A 27203-nucleotide genomic window follows, 5' to 3' on the forward strand; every position below is an offset into this window, starting at 1 on the left:
TACAACAACATGTTTTAAACATTTTAATCACCTGTACAAAGTTGTCATAACAGAAGACTGGCAACAAAAGAAAGATATTGTCTGGATAGATCTGCCTGCTATTTTTTGTTTGTATGTAAAATACATTAAAAAAAAAACTCATCTACAGTATAAACACAGAGTCATATCTAGCTCATTAAAACAAATGTACAGACCACTGACGTACCATCATGGCAGTGTAAAGTATGTGTCAATTTCCAATTTACAGTATCATAATGAAATGTCAAACAATAGTTGAGCTTCATCCATTAAAGTCTTAGTGCTGCGAAGCTGGACTCCTCTTATTTGCACCTCCTTGTCCTGATATACAAACTACTGTTGCATCATTCAGCTTCAGGACTTCACAGCTATGAAGAAAGAAGGAACACACAACAAAGGGGATTTAGAAAAACATCTTTTTGCACTCAAGTTATTTTTTTTTAGTCAACATGCAATATTAGGAATGTCAGTCAACAAAAGGGCCGGTTAAAACTCCTTTAAACACCCTTTAGTTGTAAAACGGCATTACATAACACATCAATTATCGATTTTGTCAAACCAATAATTCGGTGACCATATATCTGTAAAACTGTCAGTAATAACAAAAATGTAACTCGTACGGTCTTTTGGAGATAAAATGAGTAAAACAAGTAACTCAGCAAATGTCAGTTTTTTAAGCCATTTTCAACATTATTATCTTATTATCAAACTTATTTTCAGATAATATTTTCTTTAGATGCTTTACTATTTGTATTACTTTCTGCTAAATGTTTTAACTAGATTACAGTGCTTTACAAAGGAAAATACACTGATAATGACTTCTACCACTGACTAGAGCTTGAAAAACAAACAAAGAATGTTTCATAAAAAAGTAAGACTGAAATGTGCAACACAGATTTCATGTAAAGCAGCAAACAGACGTTTGTTTCTTTACTCTATTTGATGACAACGTTTTAACAGACACATTATGTATCCAAGAGTGTTTTTTGTTTCCTACTAAAAAATTAAAAGTTGACCATACATTTAAAGCAATATCTAAACATGGGGAATCATTTTATTCTAGTAATTTTAGTACACATTGTGAGTGTTTTAATGCCATTTAGGCCCTACAACAAACAGCAACACCGAAGTTCTTATTTATTCCACAAAATTTAAATTTGCTTAAATGTAATTACAGTGAGGCGGCTCTCATTTGGCTCTGTCCATTTCCTAAAACCTCCAGGTCACCTGTTTTTATGCTGCCATTTGCATTGAAATATTTGATGCATATAATCTGGTATTGTATTGTGGTTGTACAATAAATAAATAAGTGCTGTGAAAGCTGATTTGAAAAATAAGAGACAAATAAAAACAACAAGTTAAACAGTTTCTTAAAAACACAAAACTCAAAGCATCAACAAAAACAAAAAAAAATCATGAATGCATTCCAAAGCCCCAAAACAGAGGTTGCTTGCGTGCGTGTGTTCAAACGTACACAAAACTCTTAAAAACACAAATTTCACCCTCATGTCAAACGGATGCACAGAGGAAAATAAGAGGAAAACATGAACGGGAGCCAGAAGTTTAGAAAACAAACCACCCGTAAGGAGGAGAGCCCCCGAACCCAGCAGAGCACACTGCCATGCAGCACACAACAGAGGCACCAAAAGCACATTTTCACACAGATTAGTAGTCAGTCGGGTTCTTCACAGTGGTTAATGAGTCTGTGAAGGGAACAAGACAGATCCGCTCTGGTGACAATGGTTACTTACTGAGCTAAAATCCCTCAGCTCTGACTCAGACCACAGTAGAGAGGCCTACTGCTATATGAGAGGCCTTGCTCTGGTAAAAACAAAACAGCAAAAAGGTGGTGAGTGAAACTGAAGCTTCAAATATTCTCTTCCACGTAGATCCATTTCACACGTAAACCTGTTTGGTCCATTTTAACTGAACCCTGGAGCGTTTCGTCGGATAGTCTGGTTGTGGTTTGGGCTGGTGTGAAAGCTGTCAGTTGAACCCTGGTGCGGGCCAACAACTGAACCCGCCTGTAAAGGTGGGTCTCGGCCCGCTTCCAAGCGGACTCTGGTGTGGTTCGTTTGCGATGTTCAATATAATTGCAACTGCTTTGAGGAGTCTAAAGCTCACACAGAGGAGATTTTAGTCCTAAACCTCTTTATATATCCAATTACAGGTTTTTTTAAAAATCATAGCCAAATTAATGTTATAATCAGGATTTAAAACCAGTCATGTTCCTGGCTTTAGGCATCTTTAAGCAAATAATCAACATGGTGTTTTCTAATCACTACCCTTCAAACGTCACTTTTGTTGAGTAAAAGTAAAACTACATTTAGAAAGCAAGAGCACCTCAGAACAATATGATGACATGCAGCTTCAATTTAACTCCAAAGAGAATAAAGAAGTACGATGAATACAAATATATAAATGTATGTATTTAAACAAGATAAAATATACCAAAGGCCCCAGACTTGAATGCATTTTATCATGTACCAGTGGGAATACAGTACATCTTGGGCTGAATTATTATCCATACTAGTAGTTCACAGCTGGGCTTAAGGTGACTCACAAGATCAATAGTAAAAAAGATATAGTATTATGGAGTAAATTTGGGGAAGACTTAAAGGTCTAGTATGTAGGGTTTGGCACCATCTAGTGGTGAGGCTGCAGATTGAAACCAACTGAGTATCTTTTAATAAAGGAAGACGTCTTGTAAATACTTCATGTAGTTAACCAAAAAAAAAACATCCAAATGTTCTGGGATGGAGTGTTCATACCTCTATATAGGCCTTAAATAAATAATACATTTACTTGACTTGAGAGAGAGCAACGAAATATAAATGGGTGTCATCCCAGCTGTGATTTATTTGAGCTGTACTTCTCAAAATACACTCTCATAAAAAAACGTGATGTTAGCAAAGATGTGACTTTAGTTAATCTTAGTACAAAAAGATAACATGGAAGATAATCAAGCACTCACTGCTGTGATGAACTTGGTGCCCTGGGGTTGGAGCTCTTCCTCTTTCTGGAAAATCGAAGGAGATGCGATGGAGGAGGAAGTCTGGGAGGAGCACAGGAAAGTAGGGGACTCGTTGTTGTAGGAGTCCATGACGATGCTGGAGTGTCCGGGTATAGTGAGGGTACTCAGGCCCGTCACACTGTCACTGGAGGTACACTGGGAGGACGTCTCTGAGCTCTCAGTGACTGCAACACAAAGAGAAAGTTACATCAATACTGTAACACTGAATAAAGTAACAAATGACTCCATTCATTTCCTATTGAGGCAAGAGTTCAAGGTAGTTTAGTCAATATGCGGGCAGTCACCGAGTTAGACAGACTTTTATGTATTCTCAAAGCTCCTGTGTGCTGGATTGGAATTTTTCAGTCTTTGGCAAATCCTAGTGGTACCAACAAAGAAGACACTGGCAGTCATCAGTATTCCCCCATCTACCCCGGTAAAAATTCATATACATATTTATTGTGACGCTCTTCTCTATTTAAATAGTGTTTATCTTTACTTCGTGAAAACAGAGTAGAGTACCATAAATTCTGACTTGGAGTGGGTGAATACTTAAAAAAACCCATATTTAATGTCACCACTCATCAACAAGTTATTGTGTGTTTTTGGCTGTAAGATGACACCGATTACAGCAGTTAGAAGTATTTTAGGTTCTTGAATAACATTGACAGCTAACAAAATACTTTCCGTAGTAAAAAATGAAGAGAAAATGCATAGAAAGCACAAAATGAGCTGCTGATTATGTGCAAAAGCCCCCCAAAAAAGTAAAAAAAAGAGACAAATAACAGTGTTTATGCTGAAAATTGTATTTCTACTATCCTATTCAAACCCGGATGTTTTTCCGTATCTGATAATAGTCAAATCAAAGTAGACACATACACATTTCCTAGCGTTTCTTTTATACTTAATTGAAAATAAATTGCCTCGGGTTCTACAGAAGATATAATAGCCACTCACTCATGGAGGGCTGGCTCCCGGTGTCCTGCTCCAGCTCATCTTCCTCTATGCAGTCATAGGGCCACTGGGCAAAGGAGGGAACACTGTTCACTAGGTATGGATGTGTGTGCGGGTGAGAGGGTGAGGAGTAAAGGTGAAGATTGAGCGAGCCCAGCAGGGAGGAGGAGGACTGGCTGCTGGAGGAGGAGGTGCTGCTGTTGGAGATTGTGGAGTGAGGTCTCTTGAACGAAGTGGTGTGATCAAAGGAAGACACCGCGATGGACGCCCTGGTCCTCCCTTCTGTCGGCAGAGACAAACACAGTGAGCTGTGAGATCATGGGAGGGATGAAAAGTGTCAAGAATGTTTGAACATTCCTGTGGTTGTTAATGATGATAATTGAGGCATGAAGCAGTTTTTTTTTACAGCATCTCCGGTGAGCCATGAAAGAGGGGTGATGTAAAATAGCTTACTGCGGTTGTAATGACTTCAAATCAGTATGCTTAAGATTACAGCTGGTGGGTTGACTTCACAAAACTGTCATTATACTACTGGCATGAAAACACTTGAAAGCAAGAGCCAAGTTTTTGTGGTTTCAGCGAAGACAGATGTTGTGTGTTTGCATAATTACAACGTGAATCATGAAGATGCAACAAACTGTAGAGGAGGAGAAAAGAGGGATAAGAATAATAAAAGTATACTGAGGCTCAAATACATGAAGTGTACAAGGACAGCTCACCTGTCCCCTTCATGGTATAGTCAATGGCTCTGTCACTGATAGCTGCGTCACTTGGCTTAATGTCCATAAAAGGCTTGCTTCCAATCCCCATGGACACCATCTCCTGCATGCGCAACTCTGGAATCCAGAAAAATAAATCTTTAATGACAAAACCTTAGTCTTACATGGGATAAAGGGCCTGAATGTCACATATACAGTACATATATATATATATATATACAATTAAATACACCTCTGTTTCTGAGCGCCTGTCTCCACAGAATCTTCCCTATGATGGCTGTCCACACAGCCTTGACCTCTGCCGAGCTGGCTTGGAGTATAAACGTGTCCTGCGACTTCCTCCGACGGAACCAAATCTCAAAGCGCAGGCCGCTGTCGCCAACATTCTCAGTCATACCTATTTCTGCTGTCTGAATAGAACAGAATGGAAAACAAACATTAACTCAACTATCCTTATTCAAGGGACCAAAAGTGATCCTCAAACAATAAACTCTTACTTTGAAGGACTGCTTATAGATGTAAAAGTCATATCCTCCTTCTATCTTCTTGGTCTTGCTGAAGAGGATGAGGTCTTCAAACAAGAAGACGTGACGGAGGTATTTCCTCCGTCCGCAGCAGACTATGAATTCATCCTGGCAGCGGAGATGACCCTGCTCTTTTAGGTTCACCTGGAGAGGAAACATGGCCGTTCACATGCGTCAGAGAGAACAATACAATTCCTCGTGGGACTCTGACCTCAATCTGCTGTATACATAACAAGATCACCTCCAATTCCAAAATAGTTTAATGTCTTGCCAGAAAATAATGTTAAGTAGCATTTGGTTTTTATGCTGACATCAAAATATTCATCACAGCAGCACATGGCTCTGGGCTCATGTATTTCTCCTTACATCACAGGCCCGAATGGCATCCATAGCCAGCAGGTCATTGCCATGGCGAAGCTGAAACTTGACCATCTCCTCTGCAGTGCGGAGGTCGCTCAGCTCCTGCTCCTGGGACTGACTGCACTCCTTGATCAGGTCTTTCAGCAACAGCGCATATTTACTCATCCTCTGGATGGGCTTCAGCAAGTAGGACGCCAAGTCCATCTTGTCTCCGAGCTCCATCTGCTTATTCTGGGGAGAGACACGGTGAGGAATATTATTGTGTAATGTGTCTTTTGAATATGGGGATGCAAATGTTGTGAGTGAGTCGAACAAATGTCAATTCTGTTTATTAGCCTTTAGCTTATTGATGTTGATTTAATGCAGCCATGTTGAGTGTTGGACATTTTTTTGGCCCGTGTTTAAAATTTGAGTTTTAAAAAGCAACATTTCAGCCAATATTCATTTTTCAACATAAACTAGTAAACAAAGAATCCTTTAAACATGATTATTAAATAAATGTGTCAAAAATATGAACTGTGTGGCACAGTTCATATTAGAAAAAAATAAATGTTTCAGTGCTCACTGGTGGGCAAACACTGACATTGTGTCTATATTAACTCAAACATCCCAGTTCACATCGTTAAACAACAACAGGGGTTATGGTCACTCCTCTCCATGAAAACTGAGCAGCTCCATCTGCTGCCGAAGGCCATGAGATGTGAATAAAACACTCAAAATCATGGAAGTTGGACCTCGTGTTGCGAATTTTTAATATCATGTCATTATAATTCAGCGCAGTAATATATTCCGATACTAACGTCGTCCATCAAAACTGGCCATGTCGAGGAATTGCTCAGAATCTAATATGTTTACATTTATTTAGTGTACAACCAAAATGCAATGCCATGTGACCTGCCACTCTATGAGGAATGTTGCGGTGAGTTTCCAGACGCACCTTAAAGAATTCGTTCCCATGGCTGCTGAGCAGAGCGTCGGACTGGGGCTTATTCTTGCTGTACAGAGCATACATTCCAAACTGATCCTCCTGCACACAAGATGAACAAGTTACGACACCCGACTACAGTACGAAGTATGCATTTCAGTATGCTTTGCAAAACACAATGAATGATTCAGCTCCCAAGAGACTGAAAATATCATTTCATGGGTTCATTATGCTGCTGATGAGTGACTATATGGGTATTGGAACAACAACAGTGTGACACTTTGCATTACGTTGTTTTGAAAAAACGTCAGTAACTACAGGTCAACACATCATTACAGTCTCTGCTGTTGGGAGCCACTAGACCTAAGTGCTGTTTTTAGGCTGTCCGCGTCCCGCCTCGGGGCACTCTGACTGTCTGGACTCACGTGTCTGAGAAAACAGCTACTGATGGACAGCGGGGAGTGGGCGCATGACTCCAGCTCTTTCAGGAAGTACTGACTGTGGAAGTCCCACAGCTTCTCAACATTCCCGAAAATGATGCTGCGCTTCCCCCGTAGGTCCTGTGGCAAGTCCAGGCGCTCCATCTCGGCGAAATAGTGCTCAATAACGTAGCTGAGAGAGCGAACGTACTCCCTCTCTGTGGAGATCATCTCATCCATTATGTGCTGCACTTTACTGGACAACAAAAAGACATGATGAGCTGTAAGAGCACACATGAGGCACTGGTAAAATTATTAATACAATACTAAACTTTAGATAATAAACCATAATTTATAAAGCAAAAATGCCAAATTCCAGAATCTTGAATTAGGATTGCTTATGTTCTCAGCATTTCTCAAGTATACACTGAATAATTTAGGGTTTCCTGAACCATAACTAAACCATATTTGTCAAGGAATCTTCACAGGGAAGACAAGATCAAATAATTCAAATGCAAACAAGATTTAAAAAGATTTAAAACAATTAATAGCCAAAAACTTAAACTCATATTTTACTCATGAGTTATCAATGAATTTCATAGTATTTGTTTGTTCTGGTATTCTGTCCACGCTCTCTTCATACACTTTTTAATACGTGTAAATAAACATCCCAGGTCTTGTTTAGTATCAGTGGTTCATTTCCTCACCTGCTCTGTTTCTTGCCCTCTCCGTCACTGCATCTGTTGTTGATCCTGGAGGGCGTAGACATGCTGCGGCTGCGTCCTAATGCAGGGCTCAATATGTCAGGTCTCTGCAGCTTCTTCTCTGCAGACACGTTATTAGCCACCTCCAAGCCCTTGATGTACACACCCGTGTAGCCATTAATGTGGCCGACGTCTGAGTGACCACTGTCCCTCGGGGTCAGCTCATAGCTCATGGTCTTCTTCATGATCTTCTTCATTGGCTGCTTGCGGAGGCGGGCTGCACCGGAGTAGACGGGCTCCGAGTGGCATGAGATGGTCGAGTCGATGGTGCAGTCGCTGTCTGTGTCGTCAAACATGGATGGACTCTGCCTCAGTTTGCTGTCGCATTCGGGGGAGAACGTGAAGTGTGAGGAAGAGGAGATTGAACTGGTCGGGCTCTTGGAGAAAGGCCCAGTAGAGTGAGGCTTGTCGTCCTCAAAAGTTAATGGTGTAATTAGCGCAGGTAACAGCACACACGGTTTCGCTCCGTGCTGTTCTGGAGTGGCGGTCTGGCTTTCTGCAGTCTTTAAAGAAGCCGCCGTGTCAACAGCCGTGGAGTTAGGGGCTGCTGTCACGGCTCCGGCCAAAGTCTCTTCCAACTGCTGTTTGGTCTGCTGGCATTTGTGCCACACGGTGTTCCACTGCTGCAGCTGCTGAGGACTCTCCAGGGAGAGCACCATGTTGTTGAGAGTGCTGAAGTTGTCCACGGAGAACTTGGAGGCCTCGGTGTAGTAATCCTGGAGGATCTGCACCACAGATGGCAAAAGTCCAACACCTGAAGTGTCTGGACTCAGGTGGCCAAAATAATCCTGGCAGTGCTCCATCCACTGGTTTGCCTACAGATTTGAAAGAGCGTTTAATCTTTATAACATAGTTAGAGACACAGGATGGTTAATCCTGAAAAATGTCTGGCAAAGGTTTCAGATGTAAAGGAGATTTTAAGATTTTAAGTATATGCTAATCCTTAAATGCTCAAAAGAAATGTAGCATAACTTCTGACAACATATCCACATTAGGTTTAAATACTTACTGAGTCATAGAATTCATACAGGTTGGTTAGGATGTCGAGCTGGGTCTTCCTCCTCTCCACTCTGCTTAAGATGGAGCCCAGATGTTGCTTAAAGTCAAGGAGAACCGAACCTGGAAGGGACTCTGGAGACTCTTTCACCAGCTGCAGGCCGTGCCTCTGCCGGTGCTGTCAGGAAACGGACAAAACTGATCAATTTAGCACGGATTGTCTTCCCAAAATTACACAAAGGAGGTGATCCACGAGGAAAGTATTTAGAAAGTGTGTCCATATTTACCACTGACTCCTCAAGAAACTGGCCCAAGCTCTCTCGCATCTCCTTAACTTTGGCCACAGACAGCGTTAGCGATTCCAACGGTGTGAGCTGCTTCTCTCCTTCGACGCTGAACCACAGCTTGATCTGGAACAAGATTGTAAATTGATTAAATATCCCGATTGTTGAACGAGAAAAACTGCAGCACAGATAACAATGTCAAGAGTGAAATAGTTGAAGATCACCTGTTGCGTTTGCTCCTCAAACGTGCGCACCTCCAGCAGGCTCTCCAACTGTTTCTGAGACTTGTTTGAGAGGATCACAAGCTTATGGACTTCTTCGTCTACTTGGTTGTACTGAGCATTCAACATGTCGACGGCATCTCTAAATGCACAAAGAAAAGAATACCAGGACAGAGCGGGTTATGGAAAGTCTATTTTATTATCACCACAGGTTTCACTCATGTTGGCTCGTGTGGTTGAGAGTCGAACCCTTTTTTCTTCAGTACCTGTAGTTTTCATTCTCACAGGCCTCTTCCTTCCTGATGCGGGCGAGGACAGTTCCTCCTTCGAGACGCAGTCTGTTTAGACGGGTGTCCTCTAACACACACTTCATGAGATGCCTCTGCTGTTCCAATACCTCAGACACCTCCTGAATGAAAACATGCGCAATGGTGAACAAAATCAAATGAAGAAAGGCTGTAAAAACAAATGAAGTGAAATATCTGCTTCATTTAAAACTCAAAAGAAAAGCACAAAGATCATGGAAGGCAACCATAAAACAAACTCCTGAACTGTTTACTCCAGTTAAGAGGCCAGAGGCCAGCAGAGAGACACATGGAGACACATAAATCAGTAGGAAAGACCGCCTGCGGGGGGTCGGGTCTGACCTTCGAGGTCTTCAGGTTGCCGCTGCCGCTCAGTGTGCTGATAGACTCCTGGAGGGAGGAGATGGATGCGCTACAACTGCTGGCAAATGGGTCAATTTTCTGTGAGAGAGAAAGAGATTGAGGGAGATTATTAGCACTAGCAGTGTCAAAACATCATAAATTACTGGAGCACGTCACCATTCTTAAAATTAGCAGGATGTTTTGGAGAAAAGTCAAAGACTGGTCCTCGTCCCTGCCTGAAATGCAAGGGATTGATTCAAGAATGGCCAAAGCCAGCCCCGAGAAGCCATTTCTTCCATTTCTTCCATTTTTTTCTTAGGAACAACAACAACTGAATTTTCTTTTCTTTTTTTTCGAAAGGTACCTCCGCCCTCGCCACGCTCTTGAGTAAGTTTACAAATATGTTTAAAACGCCCAGCCACCTCCGTCACACCCACCTGTCTGAAGTGGATCCAGTGCTTGTGGTCGTATTGGAAGGTGCCCTCCAGGTCTCGTGTGAGCTGGGTTTGGTCGATGTGCTTCAGCAGGGCTTTTAGAGATGACATTGTTTCAGTCTGTGGCAAGAAAAGCACAAACACGCACTCAGTTTGATAATCTGTTTCAGCCTACAGCGACAACATTAGATAGGAATTCATAAGTCTCAAACGAGTAACAACTTATTGCAAATCCCTTATCAAATCTAAATACATCACTTAATAGAAATACCTCTCATCAATCTGAGGATGAGAGTCTTTATTTACCTGTACATCGATGTCTCTCTCAGATTTGGCTGCTGTCTCCTTGTCCACCAGGAAGAGAACAGTGTAAAGTGCATTTGGTGCTAACGCCTGAGAAAAACATGCACAGTCATTTGCATAAGTGAATAAGGTAAAGAAAAAACAATTAACATACATGTAGAATTTGTACAGCTAAACTGACTTACAATGCATGTGTTGTGGTTTACAAGATTATCATCCCGACATCAGTGAGAAAACTTATCATCATAGCATGATGATATGTCTCTTGTACGTCGGCTGCAGCCGGCCCGCTCCCAGTGTGCGGTTAAAAACAGACAAGTAAGCACAGGCTTCTCCACTACAGCCCTGAGGCCAGCCTTTTCTTTAGAAACATCTCTTGGAACGGCAGTCAATACGAATTTAAAGGCGTGTCACTTTTAAAAAACTAACTGAGTCCGAGACTGAGAGGTAGAACAATAAGATATGTGTAAGGAATGCCATAGTGTTATAACCTTGAGACAGAGCAATACAGTTCAGAAGACAACAGAGATTTAGCAGGGCCTGAAAACTCTCTGTGTGTGTGTGTGTTGGAGGGTAATTACATGTTTTCCACTGCGGGCTCACCTGCAATTCAGACAGAGATGACAACAGAGCTGGAACAGGCTGCTGCCTCCTGCTGTCTATTACAACAGTTAAGCCGTGATCACGCCTTTCTTTCCTGAAACCAAAGTATTACCGTTAGTGTATTGTCTTTGTCAAACACCTGACTGCATAAAATACAACAGATACACAGACGTACATCATTATTTTATGACATTTATAGATTGGGTCAGAGACATTTTTAAATCCAATAATTCCAATTATACTTGAAAGACATACAGATATCTAAGAACAGCTACTAGAGAGACCCTGTGAGACTGACAACTAACACTTTTTCCATTCTCTAGTTTACTGATAATGCTCTATTTAAAAATACTGACCTTTTCATTCATTTACAAGCTCTGAATAACAACTACACTGATGAGGAACATTGGAAACATGCTAAATGCATTAATAAAGACTGCAAGGGACAGCAGCCAAATTCACCTCAGGTGTAAAAAGACAGGTGTGAAAGTTACTGGAGTTATTCTTAACATACACAAAACCCAGAGTATGCGTGACTTACCGCAGCGTGGAATAGTAGTAGCCCAATAAACAGGTGAGGTCACTGACCGTGCAACTCTCACCCGCCCACACCTGAGCTCTTGTGCACACCTGTAGCACTGCCCTCCCACTGCGATCTCTGTTTCCTGGAAAAGAAAATGCCAGCAGGGGGTCAACAGCTTTTATGTCAGGAATGTTCAAGCTTTAAGGAGCTCAGTGTTATCACTCGTGAAAATACTTTCACATCAATATTACGTAGTCATATCTTATGTTTATTCATTTTGTGTTCTCTATAATATTGTGACATTTTGACATTATTTAGGTGGAGGCTTCAAATCTTCCTGCACGGTAATAATATGTATCTCTGTTATATTTGTGTATTCTTTAAATCGTGCAAATAAATAAACTAAAACACGTCAATGTTATTCTCTATGTCTAGATCAGATTCTAAAGTTACTTCGAAAGAAAGTACTTTCTAAGTATCTTAAATATCTGTTAAATTAAAAATGAAGGGGCAAAAAATAATGGCCCGAAATAGAATACCCAGTTCTGCATTTCTGCCTTTTACCACAGTCCAAACACAGTCCAATATTATCCAGAAATAAAATAACAAATGCTCAAAATTCCCACAAAAGATCATGAACTAATTTGAGGAAAATGACAGTGTATGTCAAGGCCTGCTGCTATCTCCCAGCAGTGGAGAAGACATGTGGTACACCAGGATTTAAAAGCAACTTTTACAAAGTGATTAGAAGGTAATAAGCAATGGAAATGTCGTATTTCATTGTAAAGTGAATGAACTGAAATGCATCCAAAAAAATATATATCAAGATTAATGAAAGCAGCCAATATCAGCCGTGTCCGCATCGCTAACCCTACCTGGCAGGATCACGGCACCCGATGAGAGTAGCTCTTCATTGACCTCCGACACCAGTTTGGGGAAGGCTGAGTTACTCTCAGTGGAGGAGCCTGATGCTGAAGCCGGCCTGATGGCCGTCCCATTGGCAGCTTTTGGACTGTATGGCTCTTCTCCGCTGTGCCTGTGCCGTCTGCTCTCACTGCTGGTGGTGTCATCGCGCTGTGCTGTAGAAATAAGTATAAATAGTGGGCAGACTTTGTCTAAGTGATACTTGCCACAACTGTACAAAAATACAGAGCAATCAATGTAAATTAGAAGCTTTCTTTCACTTTAGTACTAATCGTAATACGTCATGAAGCAAGTGTTTGTTAGTGTTGACATAAGTGTTCTCTAGTAGTGAGTTCACCCTGACTCATCACAGAGACCAGGTGTTCAGTCAGCCTGAGTCACGGGTAACTCATGGCATTATTACTCTTCTATCTCGAGGCTCTGTTTATAGGAATGCTCCCGACACAGATCCTATTCCTGAGGCAGCGAAACGTAGTATCACTGTATACCCAATGGGATACTTCACTGTGCCTTGGCTAAGTACCGAGGGAATGTCAAAATGGATAGCACAGTATGCACAGTACACAGTAAAGCTGCAACAATTATTTAGTTCATCGACAATTTGATCGTCAGAACATTAATTCATTCATCAATCACATCAGTCATTTCACAAGCTCATTTTAAAAATCTCTGGTTTTAGCTTCCAAGCAAGACATCTAATTTTTTGACTTTTGACTAGAACTGTAATTTGCATTTTCAACAATTCTCTCAAACCTCTTGGCAAAACGATTCATCAATAAAAATAACTGGAAATAATTGTCATATTATTTGTTAATAAAAACAAACAAACATGAGTTGCAGCCCCACTATGAAAGCAGTAAAAGACAGCTCCAGGTATTTGATTTGTAGTAAAAAAAGTGCCATTCCGTCTGTTTTGGTTGCCATGTTTGCTGTTCACTGTTTTCCTGTTTGCAGGGGTTGTGACATGGTACACACCAGGGCCCGTAGCGCCCCATGTTTAGTAGACCAGAGTACAGCAGAAGATCTCCTCTACCAACACACCCTTGAGTTGTGGCTTCTTTGTTGGGTTTTAATTTATAGTTTGTTTCTTTTTACTGTTTATTCTTGTGGATTAAACACTTTGGGATCTTGTTCTGTGAAAACTGCTACACTAAATAAAGTTTACTTACTTACTTACTTGTTTTGGCAAGACAAAACCAATCTTTGGTCATCTACTTTCTACCCTACTGATATCGCAGACCTGATCTACTCATCCATTTCCACTCATTTTTAGTAAATACGTTGATTTCACTATCAAGTGTACTCTTATGTGTGCCCTCCTTGTTAGAGTCTACAAACTGGGCTGTGACAACAGCACTTATATTTACAAGAACATCTAAAATCCCATATAATCAGACCTGCTTGTGGCTTTATATCAGGCTATAATCCGGCACAGTGATGCTTTGAGCATCAAAGCCAGTACCAGCATGCTAACATGCTGATGTTTAGCTGGTGTAATATTTTCTGGGTTCACCATCCTAGTTAAACATGTTAGCATGCCAGAATTTTCCATTAAGCTCTAACACAAAGTGAAGCTGAGGCTGATGGGAATTTTAATAGCTATGCCAGTATTTGGTCATAAACCAAAGTACTATACAATGAGAACATTTGACCTGGTGGTGTTGGGATCACCAAAAGGTATAAGGATTCATCCTCTAGGGACCATGAATATGGATTCGTCCTTTAGGGACCATGGATGTCTGTTGCACGCTAATCCCTTCAATGGTTTTTGAGATATTCCAGTCTGGACCAAAATGGTGGACTGAACAGCTGACCAACAGAGACGTTCCTGTTCCTAGAGCCACAGTAAGCAACTAGGTCCTTTCTAAACATCAGACATCGAAGAATGAATAGCCTTGGAAAATAAACATAAATCCTTGATCGGCCATTGCTCAACCAGCTCTGCCGATACATCTGTGATTATGGATCTGTGTCTGACGGACACCTGTTGTGTGTTGTCTTTTTAAACAGTTTGAGGCCTCTTGTATTGTCCTGCTCTGTTCTGTGACAGTAAACCCTCCCAGCTCAGCCTCTATTGTCTTCAAACAGTCAGTGCATTTCCTGTGCGACTGTGTGGCCAGGATTGTGTTTGCTGCATGTTTCCTAAATAGCTTTGTTTTCAGAGGAAGTGACAAACGTAGAGTAAAGCCTCTTGAGTATTGTCCTGTGTGAAAGTCTGTTTTTTGTGTAGTCTGCGGGACACGTTTGTAGGCCGTCAAAGAGGCTACATCTGCACTGGTTGCTGGAGCTTTAAGTTACTGATCACATAAATCATGCAGGAGGTTTTTTGATATTGCAGAGTTTGCTGGCTCATATAATGAGTAATCTAACCCGTCTGGAGTATTTTTTCAGAGTGGTGTGAGTCAGCGCAGGTTAGGTCTTGTGTTTCTGGACTGAATGGTCTCTCCAAAGACACAGGTGTAGTTTGAAAAGACTATTTTCACGAATCCCCAGTGGCTGATTTGATTCACAAAGGACACTTTTGTAAATGAGGCAACCCATCTGGGATCAGTGCAGCCCCCAGCCCCAATAACACTGTAGGGTCATCTCATTGTGGGATGCTGGGGTCCCTGTGGTTGGTTTACAGGGTTTACAGGATCCTTTGTTGCCTTTGAAATGTCGTTGTGGGAAACCTGCTTTGCAACAGCTGAAACACAATCCCCTCTGAGGTAATCTCAGGAATGCAGCAGTGATGTGATTCAACTACTATATTTTTGCTGCAAGGTGTCTATTTAACATATTTAAATGAACATATGTATAATCACCTTTATTTATAAAGTCAGTACTAACAGCCTTAACTATGGTCTAGCATTGTCCAAAGTTAGGATTGAGAGATTTGAAATAACTCTTCACCGCACATTTCAATTCACGGAAGAATCTGTGTTTTGTAAAAACAGCATGATTCCCTTGGTGGTACTCTCACATCGCCGCTTTCCTGAGCTACCCTGTATGAACCAACACAAAAACAAAGACTGACAGTGGCAAAGAAAACACAGGGTTGTGAGTAAGTTCTGTTTCCAGGGGAGGGCTGTACCTGTACACTGAACGTGCCAAAAAATACACAGTGGGCTTTGAATAGCAATCTGTCACGAATGGCAGCGTCAATGCTTCAGAGCTATGGGGTGTCTCAACTTAGACTCCAACTGCAGCCACCTGATGAATAACCGCTCCTGCTGCGGGGTATAATTACACACCCTCATGAGAAACCTCCATTATCTGGCTATTAAGAGTGAAAGAGTGGTTAAGAGTGGTTTTAACACCCTCAGGTGAGATTATTTCATAAGCAAGAAATGATGAGTCATGGACTGTTATTATGTTCAAACACTGTTGGAGAAAAAAACATATATTTCCATAATGTATACAACACTCATTCCCACTGAAGATTTAAATCTTGAAAGAGTCTTAAATGTATAGTTTCATTTCCCTAAAAAAGGCAACCAATCTCCAAAAATAGCCTTTAGTTTTTAGACGTTTATTGGGGACTATTTCAGCCATGGGTGTATAGTGAGTTTTTATGGAAGCACCATGCTGTATATCTGATAGACTTTTAAAAAGCCACAGTGCCCATGTTCATTGTGATGAAGGAACAGGGCCCCCCCCGCCCCCCCCGTACATCAGTGTTGCAATACATGCTATTGCTAGCTAAAGCTGTGAAATAAATGCAGTGGAATAAAAAATATTACTTTAAATGTACAAGTACAAGTATCTCAAAACTGTGCAGTACTTGGGTAAATGTACTTTTGTACTTTCTACTGCTGGTAAAGCCAACAGACAAGTATTATTAGCAACTTAAATGGGATTTTTGTACGATGAGACATTAAGAAAGCAAAAGGTTGAACATCAGTGCAGCATCACATACCTGACTCCTCTTTGCTGTGTCTCCTCTCAGAGCCAGGAAAAGCCGCCTCCAAATCGAGCTTCCCAAAACGCAGAGCGTAGCCATTGATAAGCTTTTTGGGGGAGGGGCTGGATGAGCCTCCAGAAGAGGATCGTTCCCGGTGGCCTTTAACCTGGCCTGCCTTGTTAGTCCTCTCCAGTGACTTTGAGCGTCTTTCTGCCCGTCTCTCTGCGCTCCTCAACCCCCTCTGTAAGTAAAGTAAAGGTGTGCTGGGTCTGGAGTCATCCCCACTGAGCCAGCTCCGGCTACCCAACCTCCGAGATAAATGTTCTCTGGAGGAAGACCGGGTGTCGGGGCTGCTCCCCGGTGTCACCGAGCTCTCTCTTAGACCAGCACCGTGCTCTGGGCTTTCCTCCAGAATGGATTCAGAGCTGGACCCGAGGCTCATGGGGTTCTGCAGGGCCTCCATGTAAGATTTCCTGAAAAGTCTCCTGCTCTCAAATGCGACAGAGTCCCTTGGGAGGCGTCGTCGAGGGCCAGGGTTACTGAGGTCCGTACTAAAAGATAGCATCTTGGACCCTGGCCCTCTCTCTCTCCCACCACTATCCTCACTTCCTATTCCACACTCTTCAGTGGATCTTTCGATTTTAATGATAGGTGTAGCAGTGTCCGGTGAATCAACACTGTGTTTCTCACTGCTGGGGTCCAAGCGGTGTCTGTTTGGAGAGGTGGGCTCAGAGAAGATGGAGTCAGCTCCCTGAGAGTGCAGAGACTCTCTGGAGCTCCGGTGGCTGTCCAGAGTGCCTGTGGATCCGCTGGTGCTGCAGGTGCTGAGATGGCCGCGGAAGCCACCTCTGCTGCAGCGTGCTTGCATGATGGCGTCCGCCGTGCTGCTGACAAACAGTGGGTTGACCACGTTCTTCCACGGAGTCCTGTACACAGCCGTACCAGTGGTAAGCAGACAGTTCTGTAGTGGGTGCAGGTTACGGTCACGTGTTACATTCTGCAAGAACTCAGCTGTGAAGACACTGCCATACATGCTCTCTGCGACGGTGACTTCTGTGATGGCCTGCCCACTGACCGACAGACATTTTATGACTAGCTTAGCAGTCTTGCGGCCTAAAGGAACAATCTGTAGGTAGAAGTCTCCTTGCTTTAGTCGCACTTTGTGCAGAGGGGCGAGCTGCAGGACGACTTTCTCGTGGATGCAGAGAGGCCACCCGTCATGATAGAAGAGCAATCCTCTGAACCTCACCTGAGAGAAAACAGAGAAATCAGTCACTCCCATAAAATATTATCATCTGTGCGCCGTGGCTTAGCTGTGGTATGACTGACATCTGCAACGCTGTGTTCAAACACATGTTTAACTTTAATGGAGCGGCAAGATGTTTTCATGGGACGCATTGGATGAATCACCGTCAGTGATCACTCGACGAAGGTGGAAAACCTGTCTGATCAGGCCTGGTTTCGCAGCATCCACAACACAAATCTTTACTATGACAGAATAAAAAACAGAACCTAAGAGCTAAGACACTGTGCTCAAGGGTTAACTTCTTTCATCTCGTGTCAATGCAAAGACTGAGGATGTGATCTTCCTCTGAAGCCTCTCATATTGCCTGCAATACAAAGACTCTCAAGCACTGCAAGCTGTTCTCAGGGGCTAGGCTTAGGTGAAACTATTGCTATGGCTATCGTCACAGTGTAATCACAGCGGAGATGAATACAGAGGAATAAAGTTACAGTGCTTTGGTTGTAGAGCCCTAACCCACAGCAATCAAAGCTTGTGAGAGAGAATATTGAATTTCACTTTGGGCCCAAGAGTCCAAGGCAGCCTCTCAAACAGACCACAGTTTCTCTCTGTTTCCCTATTCAGAGGGAGATGGCTGCTTTTCAGCTTGTTTTCGGAACAATAATCAACTCTGTCTCAGTCTGATGCTCTCCCTTCCCACTCAGAAAATATATTCCCACTCAGCAGCACTGTTCTCACATTCTTTTATCACAAACATGTTGTCTTATCACTTCAGCTGCTTATCTTTCAAGATATTTATAATTGAATGTCTGAAGTGTTTCGGGAAGGACATGAGTTGACATGTCCTGACACACGGATACATGTTTTAGTGGGACTATTGGTTTTATTTTTTATTGTTGAGTCCTTCAACATTTGATTTCCAACAGTCCTGCAGGAAATCACTATGGTTAGTACCTGGTAAATCAGTTTGAAATGAAACCTGAAATGAATCACAGAAGGTAATGTCAATATAACCTGAGGTGACACATCTAGCAACAACTCACACAGGTTTCTTGTTGGATGATCTGCAGGATTCTTTTGGCAGGGAGCAGGAAGTCAATGAGGCAGCGGAGGCCGTCTCCTCGGTACTGCCTTTCCACCACACTGAAGAGCTGCCACAGGACCGTGGCAGCGGTGGCACTGAAGGGGCGGTACAGGGCCGACAAGGTGCTCTGGATACAGCTGTCCAAAGACTCAGTGTCCTGAGTGAAAACATATCTGTATTAGGTTGGGCATCTTTCTTCAGATGAAGATTGTGCGAAATGTGTCATGGTAACACAAAGGCCAAAAGCCCCATCAAAGGCCATTTTTCCAAGATTTAGCAAAACACTAAAACACTTTCTACATGGACATGGAAGTCAACCAGTGGTCTCCCACCTTTTTGGCTCGTGATCATTTAAAACAAAGCAATGTCTATCTCGACGCAGGTTATGGCCTTGGTGTGCTGTGTGCAAGCCGATGAAAGAATAATTTTTCCCACTCAGGGTTTCATTCTAGGCGTGAAAGTATCCAGCATTTCAAACACACATACACACACACACACACACACACACACACACACACACACACACACACACACAAAAACAATAGAGAAAGTCAGAAAATATAACATTTATTCTGACAGATTTTTTCCCTGCATGTATTTAATCCTCCTGTGATCCTGTGTGTGTAAAGAGTCTTTACTCATGCTAGTGACTCAGTGAGACTGTACTTTCGGGGCTTAGATCTTATTTTAATGCTAAAGTTCTGCATGCTAACATGCTCACAATAACATATTAACATTCTGATATTTAGCACTTATAATGCTTAACACATACATCATCGTATGTTAGCATGCTAGCATTTGCTAATTAGCAGTAAACACAAAGTACAGCTCAGGTTAATTTTTTCATTTCTGAACAAATTCCATGGTAATCTATTGAATAAATATTTCAATAAATGACAACTTTCTGCTGGCCTTTGAGGAAAAGTCAGGGCATCACAAACATTGTTATGATTCATTCTCCGAAGACCATGAATGTCTGCACCAAATTTCACGCTGATCCATTCAATAGTCCAACGACAGGCGGGCCATCACAAGAGCCATGCCACTGGCATGGTTAAAAATATCATACAAAGGCTGCACAACTATGACCAAATAACAAGGCATCTGCCTACTGTACATGATTTCAACCAGATAAACATACAGTTGCGTATGCCAACGAGTTACTGAGCAAGAGCCCCCTTAGCCAGACAGTCAGGAAGTTTGAACATGACAGGAAATGTCAGCCATGATGGTTTTTCCATCAGCAAGAGGGGAAACACCCGGTGGGAGTGACGTCACTGTCAGCGGACACAAACAGCAAAACTGGAAAGTACAGACTGGACTCCAGTTGAGGCTGGGATGGTGCAATGCTACCCATTAATAACAACCATGTCATCTCTGACTTTTATCTGACCCATACACGACATGGCCCACCACCACCTGTTCCCACCAGAAAAGATGACACGTCGTCCACTGTTAGTTGCAACTTGTCCGGGGGATGAGAAGGGACATTTGGGATTACAGCAGTCCTGGATGAGGTTGACCTGGTCTTGTAGTTATGCTCACGATTCAGGCTATGACCTTCCTCTCAGCAGTCGGAGCCAAGGCCAAACATCCCTCGGCTATCTGGCCTTTCCGAATGGAACACAACAGTGGAATAGAGACATCTGCCTCCAATGATAACCACACAGATAGATAGCGATGCCAGGGAAAGTCCCACACTATGACAACTGTGTACCATGCTGAGGAACGCGGGGGGTTGAGGACGCAGCTCCTAACTTTCACTTGAATGTCTTCGCTGCATTTACATGACAATAAAAGTGTGTAAAAAAAAAAGGATGCTTAGAAATCAAGAGATCGCCTGTGCTCCGGTGAATTTAGCCTGTCAGACTGCCCATGTTTCACCCTTTTGTAGGATCTGTCCTGTTGATCTAAGCAGCTCAGCACCATCAATTAGAGGAGAGTGAGTACAGTTCAGTGCATTGGTACACATGCCACGACTCTACTACAAGGCGCTCATTGTGTACTCCGCCTCTCTAAGTGGTATGTGCTGTACAGTGTTTGGTGCCCTGAAACAAAACGCCCACCTCCATTAGCAGTCAGCCTGCTTTCAGTGAGACAAAAATGTCTCTGGGCATTAGTCACTGTTGCACCCGGGAGGAGAAGAATAACATGGTGTTTTATTGGAGGAAAGCTAACAATGGGAGGAAAGCCCTCACTACATAGTTAGGACACACCAGTTTCTCTTGAGGTTCCCAAGACAGAAAAAAAAAACAGTGGTAGTGACATAAGTAGTGTTTTGATGAACGATTACTCAACATAGCAGAGACCTGTGCTCAGTGATCAATCAAATGCTATTCAGCCTGCTGCACAAGAGGGGCTGTCCATGTAATCCGATGCTACAATATGGACAAAAAAACTGCACTTATCTGAACAATAACACCATGTTTACATTGAGAGTAGTGGGAAATAAACATTACATCATCACCTTGTAGGTAACATCTTACATAAAGTACAACATGTATTGCTTTTCATTGTCCGGAAGCATTTGAAGCTTTTCAAAAAGTGTCACCTGGCTAGTGGGAGACATATCTGCAAGTCTCAGCAGAACTACTGAGCTTATAGCCACCAGAGCTGAGCTTCCCATCCGCTCTGAGCCACAGAGGAATGCAGTGTGTATGGTTGTGTGTCTCTAGCCTCAGACCCTCAGCCAGGACAGGAACAGATTGGGAAGTCCCACCCTTTCTGATGCAAGGTCTTTGTAAGAGGCCGCCTGTGTGATGGAGGACTGAGGTGGTAATTAATGGCTTCAAGCTCCAGGTGGGACACTTTTGTCTGCACCGTCAGTAAACCAGCTGCTCAGAAGGTGCACAGAGCGGGTAAGCAGGCTGAACGATGTGGATTTTGTCTCTGAATGAAATTGACTCTTTATTATTTAGAAATATTGCAACGTAAGTAAACGTTTGTGAGCCACTATAAGTAAATTATATAAGAGACATTAAATATACCATGTGAAAGTACAGCACCTTTTAAAGCATGTGTCAGACTGGAAAGTGGAAGAAGAAATGAATGAAGGTCAGAGATAAGGGGTGCATCACGGACAAAGAAAGAGACAGAGACCTTAAGAGACAGAGAGAGAGAGAGCGGGCGAGAGGTGGTCACTGACACATTTAGTGGGTCAGGGACACAAAAGGCGCTGCCTACCAGGCCTCCAGTGGAGCATGAAGCCACCAGAGGAGTGTAACAAGAGAGCCCTGGAGCCCCCATACAGACTGCTCACTAACCAACCTGCTAACAGCCTCAAAGGCCGCAGGCTGACAAAGACCACAGGTTGCTCAGACCTGCCTCGCTGCCAGGTGCCAGGACGTCAACAAAAGAGCCTAGTGAGACCTCGCCACTGAACCTACAATTTGATTCAGCTTTTGATACGGAGCAATAGAAATCCTATCTTATGAGAGGAGGGGAGGCGAGGAGAGGGGCTGGGGTATAAAAGTCAGAAAAAAACGCTCAACATTATATAAACAACTCCCAACAATTCAAGGCGTAACATTACTAATAATGCCTGACAAAGATCTGAAATCAAAACATTGTTCTGTTAAATTGAATTTATTAGGAGCTATCAGTGCAATTTGCAGATTCTTTATCTGACTACTGCTTTCACACAAAGTGCCTCTTAACGAGTGTCTCAGCTAAAGACACATACTAACTTACTTAGGTTTTTTAGTAAAAAAACGAAGTAAAACTGAATTGTACTTGAATACACACACAGGAACACACACAAGACATATAAACTCTGTCTCTTCCTGTATGAACACTACAGAACACGCTCTTCAGTGGACAACGTCACAATATTAGAATGGCATTGTAAAAAGACACTTTAGTAAATGTTACAATGCTATCTCAGCAGATAAACTTTAACCCAGAGAGGCCAACACTGATTGTGTTGCAAACACAGCTGGGTCTGTGGGGTGACAGCGGGATCAACAATGATGGAAGTCTGGAGGCGATAAACTGGCCCAACGTTCTCAGCAAAAAAGAATTCCCTAATTCATATGAGAGAAAGATGTCTGCTAATCATCAGGCTATATAATAAGATGTTAAGTGTACGGCTTACACATTTCTTCAAGCTGGTCATTAAAAAGTACTGCACAAAACAAGACGCAAATTTTCCTTAAAATAAGACAAAATGAAATTGTACCCTAATGAAGTAGAGGGAAAGATTCCCACGTTGGTTATCAGAAAGACTTGATTTATGTATAGTCAACTAATGACTTTGTCCCACAGGATGCAAAAACACTGGCAGGATATTGTTCCTCAGCAGCCCTGACAGACCCTCTAGATAGATGTTGCACTTTATACAACAAACGTGCATTCTCACGTTTGATTAGGCCTTTGCATAAAGGAAACCCCAACAACAAGAAGACAACAAGTGAATGGAGGTCCTTCAGCCAATCAGAGCTGTGATGAGCAGTGACAGGAGAGACAAAGGAGACTAACAAAAGTCTGTTGATACCTCTGCAGAGTAAATATAGCATGGGGTGCATACCAAAACAAGTGGGAGGATGATAAAAGAACCTGACTTATCAGAAAGGATACAAACTTGTGTATTTCACTGACCCCGTTCTTTTTTTGTTTGCAGATAAAAGCCCACCACTGCTGATGATGGCACAAAAGTTAAAAACTTTAATGTCTGTATCTACTGAAAAAAGAAATTCAAGATTTAAAATAAACGTTACTTATCTGGTCTTCAATTCCAGTGTTTAGCTCCCTGTCAAGACTGCACACCTAATGTGTCTTTAATCACGTAGAGAGTCACAACATTCAGTTTGTAATCGTTATGCAACCATTGGAGGACATGTTCAGGGGCCATCAATGAAGAATTACACTGCCAATGTCCTTCGAAGTCAACACAGATTACTACAAACAGGCAAGTATCTGAGAGCAGCAGACAAAATGCAAACATTGACACACAGTGTGACTGATTAAATTCTGTTACTGAAACAAACAAGAAAATAAAGGCATAATATCATTGAAACTAAAAGAAAATTAACTGATACAAATATAATACCGATTGATCATATAATGCTGGATCAGCACATACATTCTTCTCACTTCTCCCTCAGTGTCTGAAACTACCCGGTATGTTTTGGCTACATAGCAAGAAGTCAAAATATCAGCCAAGTACAAGCTGAGCCATTAAAAACGTCCCCTGAATGTGCACAAGAACACACGAGATTACAGAAGAGTTCAAACACATAAATGCACAGAAAGAAACAGAAACTTCCAAGAAGTCTCAGTAAAACTGTAATGAAGACATATTTAAAGCTCGTACCTTAATACTCAGGTAGTTGTCACAACTCCGGGACTTTGCTCTGGAGTGCATTTTGCCCAGTGACAGCATTTAGGCACCAGACGAAACACCAAACTTCAATGAATAAATAAGTGTCATCAACTCCAAGCGCCAACATCCAGTGTACAATCCACTCTGTAAGTGCTGTAAGTCATTGCTGTGATATCAACAGGTCCCGTGCCTCTTTCTCTTTCCAGCTCTCTCTTTGTGCTGTGGTGAAGGCAGCTGGAGCAGAATAAACTCCTGTCGGAGCGTGAGAGAGGCAGTGCGCTGGCTTCCCCGTCACTCACCCTCTCTCCCTCCCTCCCTCCCTCCCTCCAAACATAACCTCCCCCGCCCTGCTGCTGCTCTGCTACCGAAGCCTCTTCCAGCTGGATAAAATGCACACTGCTGCAACTTCAGGCTCATCATTCAGATAGAGAGAGAGAGAAGAAAAAAAACACGCTACCTGACCTGCACACCCCCACCGCCCCGAACCCCCAACACTCCACCCAGCATGGGTCAGACTCTGACTAACTCCTCTCTGCCCCCCCTGACCCCTTGCACCCCTACCTCCACCGGCAGCTCCCCTCCACCCCTCCTGCCACAATGGTCTCTCTTTGTCCTGACAATACAAATGGACTAGGGTTTCAGCTTATTCTGCTGCTTTTCAAAAGGAAAAAGAAAGGAAGACATCAGCATAGGCTTGGTGGCTCAGGTCACTCACTACAATGGCGTTCCCCTTAAATATTGCAAGGGGAATACCCAAACCTTAAACTGGCTCTTACGAACCACTGACAAACGCGGGATATCTCGACTCGAAAACAATATATGAACTGTTCTTTTCCGAGCAGAGTGTTTTTAAGTTCAAGACACACACATAAACTCAATTATATCATTAGTTAACATTCCTTGACAATGACATCTGACAGGCATCAAAAGAAAACCCTCATGAGACACAAAAACATAGGAGAGGTGAGCATGTTTTTGACCGCTGGAATGCAGCAAAGTGACAGTTTGTTCGCTCCTTCCCATCTCTTCCAAAACACAGGAAACCGTTGTTGCTTGGTGAGAATGCACACTTTGTGTGAAAATGTGAAGATCATATTAAGCCAGCTTGTGTAAACAGAGACAGTAGTGAGGCTAGGTAATTGGGTTTAGTTTATATTTGGAGAGAGGCACTACTTGGTCCACAATGACCCGACGGAGACAAGAAGACACGCCGTCGCTGGCTGCAGTCTCACAGCACACGTGTGCTCACACAAACACACTGCGGTTACTCTCATGTTGACAAAAATATCCAGAGACATTTACACTTGTCACAAAAAACATAAAATAGGTAAGACTATAAACCAGTGACAACACCTATTGTTATATATACAGTAGATCTACATTTAGTCTTATGTATATATCTACAGTATAATCTGCTATATAAACAGACACACACATACCTCGCGTATGCACTATGCAAATATACACGCCTCTCGCTCCAAGTCCCATAATGTTGGTGCCATGTCTGACCCTATAATTTCTGCTACTCTGGCCTTTTCCACAGGGCTGGTTTCACTGTCAGTGAGGGCAGATCTCCTCCTTTTATTTCTCCTCCATTCCTTCTTTTTTTTCTCCTGTTCCTTCTTTTTAATTCATACTTATCGCATTGGGTTGAAATTACGGCACATGAGCAAGAAAACGGTTCAAGTTGAAGTCAACAAAGGTCTCGGGTGGGCACATGTCCAAGATGCAGGCGCGTCAGCCAACTGAGCCAGCAGGATGCCCACTTTTAGTCAGCCCTGTGTAATTTTGGCCAAGGGAAGTGAGGCTGCAGCCCTTTCTGTCATGGCTACATAGTGAATAGTTATGTTTCATAGATTTTGAAGTAAGCTGACAGTAGAGAGAGGACAGGACGTGAGGGAGAATGACATGCAGCAAAGGTCCCCCGAGGCTCTCGTCCTGGGAACGTTGTGTTCCACGGCCGGCGCCGAAAACCCCCTATAGTCCACATGGCCACTCTGATTATAAACTAAACTGTGCTCCAAGGTGAGCTCAAACTTCATGACGAGTGTGCAGTTTTTAGAGATTATTGAACAATGTTTCGATTTTTTTTTTAAAGTAAAAGTAAGGCATCTAAATGAGTGTACTACTGCCATGTTAGATGTGCACTGTATGCTACTTAAAGGCAAGAATGAATTCAAGAAAATTGGCAGAGTCAGCTGTTTCAATATCCTTATGATTGTGAAGAAACTATATACTTAGAGAAAAGCTATGGATACAAAATGTACTGTATGCATGTGTCTAAGTGTAAATTGCAATATCAGTTCACATCAGATGTAACATTGTTTGAAGGATCAGACAAGCACCAACTCCTTCCATCTGCGTTTTCCCCTCTTTATGTAAATGTCCTGTTTGAGAATGTAGTCCTGTGGTTCCTCTTTGGCCACTAGAGGAGGCATCGGCGTGTGTTTTATTTTGCTGGCGATGTCAGGATCAAGCCCTGCTGCACTGAGATGAACAGTAAACAACATGTATTTATGGAGCCGACACCTGTTTAAATGTGTGATGATTTTGTCCACAGTGCTGATGGCCCTGTGCTCAAGACAAAAATAAATCCATGTGTGGGCCTCATACGCTCGTATCTGCTGCATGTTCTGATTCAAATCAAGGCAGTAGTACAGTTGTGGACAGTAAAACCTCAGCTCCATTTAAATGAATATGTTTGTACAACTGCAACAATTTCACTTTTCTTGTTGTTTTTCAATGAGCAGCCACGAGGTTTAAAATAGCCTTGTTTACGCAGACTGCTGGTAAACAATATCTATGTGATCTGAAAAAGCAGATAGGGCGGTCCCAGGGGTGGTATGCCATCTGATAAAGCAATCAGGGGAACAAATTAGTCAGATGGCAGGAGAGCTGCAGTTTCATCATTTTTCATCGTCATATCTTACCGTAACTCTACAGATAAAAATACGAGACAGATTTAAGGGGGGAGGATGGACCCAGTAGTTGTTTGTTTGGATTAAGATTGAAAGATGTTGCAGTCCATTTCAGATGCACACA

At 42.5% G+C, this 27203-nt stretch overlaps 1 protein-coding gene across 2 annotated transcripts; it reads right to left on the reverse strand.

Annotated features, from left to right (window-relative positions):
• Positions 1 to 10: 10 nt before the first annotated feature.
• plekhg4b (pleckstrin homology domain containing, family G (with RhoGef domain) member 4B) lies at positions 11 to 24342 on the reverse strand. 2 transcript variants are annotated; one of them, XM_079165590.1, is made up of 24 exons: positions 24153 to 24342; positions 18801 to 18998; positions 16530 to 17763; positions 12583 to 12786; positions 11726 to 11849; positions 11185 to 11278; positions 10585 to 10671; positions 10282 to 10398; positions 9845 to 9943; positions 9464 to 9606; positions 9201 to 9339; positions 8980 to 9102; positions 8706 to 8870; positions 7640 to 8511; positions 6939 to 7188; positions 6526 to 6615; positions 5595 to 5819; positions 5202 to 5372; positions 4937 to 5114; positions 4705 to 4821; positions 3989 to 4267; positions 2993 to 3216; positions 1770 to 1839; positions 11 to 386 (listed from the first exon to the last, which is right to left on the reverse strand). In XM_079165590.1, the coding sequence occupies exons 1-23, from the start codon at positions 24219 to 24221 to the stop codon at positions 1795 to 1797; spliced, it is 5247 nt and encodes a 1748-aa protein (XP_079021716.1). In that variant the 5' UTR covers positions 24222 to 24342; the 3' UTR covers positions 11 to 386; positions 1770 to 1794. The 2 variants fall into 2 exon arrangements, with proteins under 2 accessions (XP_079021716.1, XP_079021717.1); XM_079165591.1 differs by lacking the exon at positions 1770 to 1839.
• Between the last annotated feature and the right edge of the window lie 2861 nt (positions 24343 to 27203).

This window comes from Pholis gunnellus, assembly GCF_910591455.1.
Source record: "Pholis gunnellus genome assembly, chromosome: 8".
NCBI classification, from domain to species: Eukaryota; Metazoa; Chordata; class Actinopteri; order Perciformes; family Pholidae; genus Pholis; species Pholis gunnellus.